Here is a 2,504-nt window from a genome sequence, read left to right on the forward strand (position 1 = left end):
GCTGCTTGTGACTCTCAGCAGGAGCTCAGGCTGGTCCCTTTCTCCTCCAGGTGTCTCTTGATGCACACAGAAATCACCGTGTCCCCCAGTGAGCCGCAGACCCTGAGTGGCTCCGTTTGCCGTGCGATGCATTTCTATGGCATTGGGGTCTTCCTCATTTCTTTTCTGATCAGCTTCATAGCCATTCTGGTAAGAAACCTCATCCTGGCACACTAGCTGTTGGTCAGTGTGAGGAGGTTTGCCTGTTTTCAACTCTTGCTTGGGTCGTACCGGCAGGCATGTAATGTCAGGGGACAAATGGTGTGAAGCTGCTTCCCTTTTTGAAGGGGTGGTAGGGAAGAGACACTATTATTGTGCCACCATATCAGTCCTTCTGGAGTCCTGAGTTCTGTCAACTCATCCCAAAAAAACAGGTAGAGAAGGCTCAAAGTATGGGAGCAGAGATCACCAATGGCTTGGGTCAACAAGAACCCAAATCAATTCAGAGTCTGCTGTTCAGACAAGATCACATATAAAGAACTGTTCTCCCCCAGGGAGAACAATTTATCCTTGAAAATATTGGATAATTTGAAAGAGGTTTTAGCTAAAAAAACATGGGATACTCTGTCCTAGATGAACAAGGCAGGTCAGAGCACGTGCAGAAAAGTACAAACCACAACTTATACTTGTTCTTTTTTAGGTTATACTGAGTCAAGCCCGAGGTTTATATAAAAGGTTTGTAAACTCCACGGGATTCCTGGGGGACCAGCAGTGGGCCATGATTAAGATGGTGGAGCAACGAGTGTTTTTTTACCCCGTCACATTCTTCTGCTGCTGGGCCCCAGGTTAGCAGAGAGCTGAGTGATTTTCACAACATTCTCCTAAGACATAGTGCCTGGCAATGACATTCCAAAGAGGTGAGGTTAAAGCAACACCTTCTTGCTCATCCCTTTTCACAGCTGTCCTCCTTGGAATACTGAAGCTGACAACAGCAACAAACAGCAAAATCTACATGGCTCTTCTAATCCTGCAGGTAAACATCTCCCTCTGCAACCTTCTTTTTTGCCTTCTCTACTTGAACAGAAAAATGAGTGTTTGCTTGTATCTGATCCCTGCTGGACAAAGTATGTTTGTAGCCACAGTGATCAGAAGCCCAGCTGATTTCTGCTTTTGATTGGCAAAGATCTTTTGTTAGTTGTTACATGTTTTTCCCGGGCTTCAGAAAGTCTCAGTAACCAAAACCGCAGCACCAAGGGAATGTAGAAAATAGGCCTAGGAGGGACCCCCAGAAATCTGGGGTTTCTTCCCTTTCTGTGGAAGTGTCCAAAGGCAATTTTTCCATGACACTTGTCCTGCTTGATGTGCCTGAGGCAGCCTGTAGCAAAGGTCATTCAAATAACTGTGAGATTCCTGTATCACATGGGGATGCAGATAGATAGAGTCAGGCTGGAAGTGGGAGGCTTGGAATAATGTGCTGGGTTTGACAGCCTGGTAGGGAGCTGTGGAGTGCTGTGCAGCACTGGCTGACAGGACAGCCCCTTCTGCCCTGTGCTCTCTCCCAGGCTCTGACAGCAGCTTCCCAGGGGCTCCTCAACTGCATTGTCTATGGCTGGACACAGCACGTCTTCCTCTCCCTCAAACGCAACGCCTGCCGGGACGTTGACACCCAGACTCCTCTCCTGCGTTCCCAGAAGAAGTTCTACGCCAGCACGCTCCCCGCCAGCCCACCAGATGCAGATGGGTCCACATCCACCCTGCTCTGAGGAATCCCTGCCCTGGAGGAGAACTGGGAGCATCCTGACAAGACCTTGTCATGCTTTAGCAGTGTCAGCCAGACCTGGCTGTCCCCTGGGAACTTTCCTGGCAGCAGCAGCGTGAGCTGTAGTGCTGGAGGAGCCTGAGCAGAGCTGTTGGAGACAGACACCTCAGTGAAGAGAGTTATTTATTTTACAGGTTTATGTGGACTGTAAATGGATTCTTTAAACGTGGTAAATCTTTAGTGCAGACCTTCCCCTCATGGAAATATCTCTAGAAATGCAGCCAATTATATGTAGGAGCTCAGAGATCTGGTACAGCTCCTTTGAGGGTAGGTGGTCAAAGGTTGTTTTACTTCTGTAAGTATTTGCCATTACAAATTAACAGTAAAGCAAAGGTGAATATTTTTCAATCTCTGACTTTTAATTCGCTATAAAAATAAGAACATGTCCTGTACTAACAGCCAACTGCAAAGAATGAAAAATTGAAAAGTAGCATAAAAAAAATGAGCATTCACTTCTGTGCCTTGACTTTTTGCACATTTCCCTTCTGTCCTTCATGCCAACTCCTGCTCAGCTACAATACTCAGAAAAATAAGCTCCTTTGATCCGGTGGAGCATCTCTCGTGACCCAGGTGAGCAGAACTTTGCATGAATTTGTCTGTGCTCTTATAGATGCTCAAGTTAATTATTTAGGTCCTACCATTCTGTAGGGAATAAAACAGATTTTTAGCTGCATTGAAAACAACTCTCTAGCTTTTATGCTTTTTT

At 46.3% G+C, this 2,504-nt stretch overlaps 1 protein-coding gene across 1 annotated transcript; it reads left to right on the forward strand.

The window, feature by feature from the left end:
• Positions 1–50: 50 nt before the first annotated feature.
• Positions 51–1,742, forward strand: LOC104384777 (transmembrane protein 116-like; the record flags this gene model as incomplete). The annotated part of the gene is made up of 4 exons (XM_010005888.1): positions 51–189; positions 680–824; positions 939–1,012; positions 1,542–1,742. Coding segments are annotated over 4 exons (559 nt in total), but the record flags the coding sequence as incomplete, so codon positions are not given.
• Positions 1,743–2,504: the final 762 nt, after the last annotated feature.

The sequence above is a fragment of the Chaetura pelagica genome, unplaced genomic scaffold (genome assembly GCF_000747805.2).
Source record: "Chaetura pelagica isolate M959 unplaced genomic scaffold, ChaPel_1.0 C11586050, whole genome shotgun sequence".
Classification (NCBI taxonomy): domain Eukaryota; kingdom Metazoa; phylum Chordata; class Aves; order Apodiformes; family Apodidae; genus Chaetura; species Chaetura pelagica.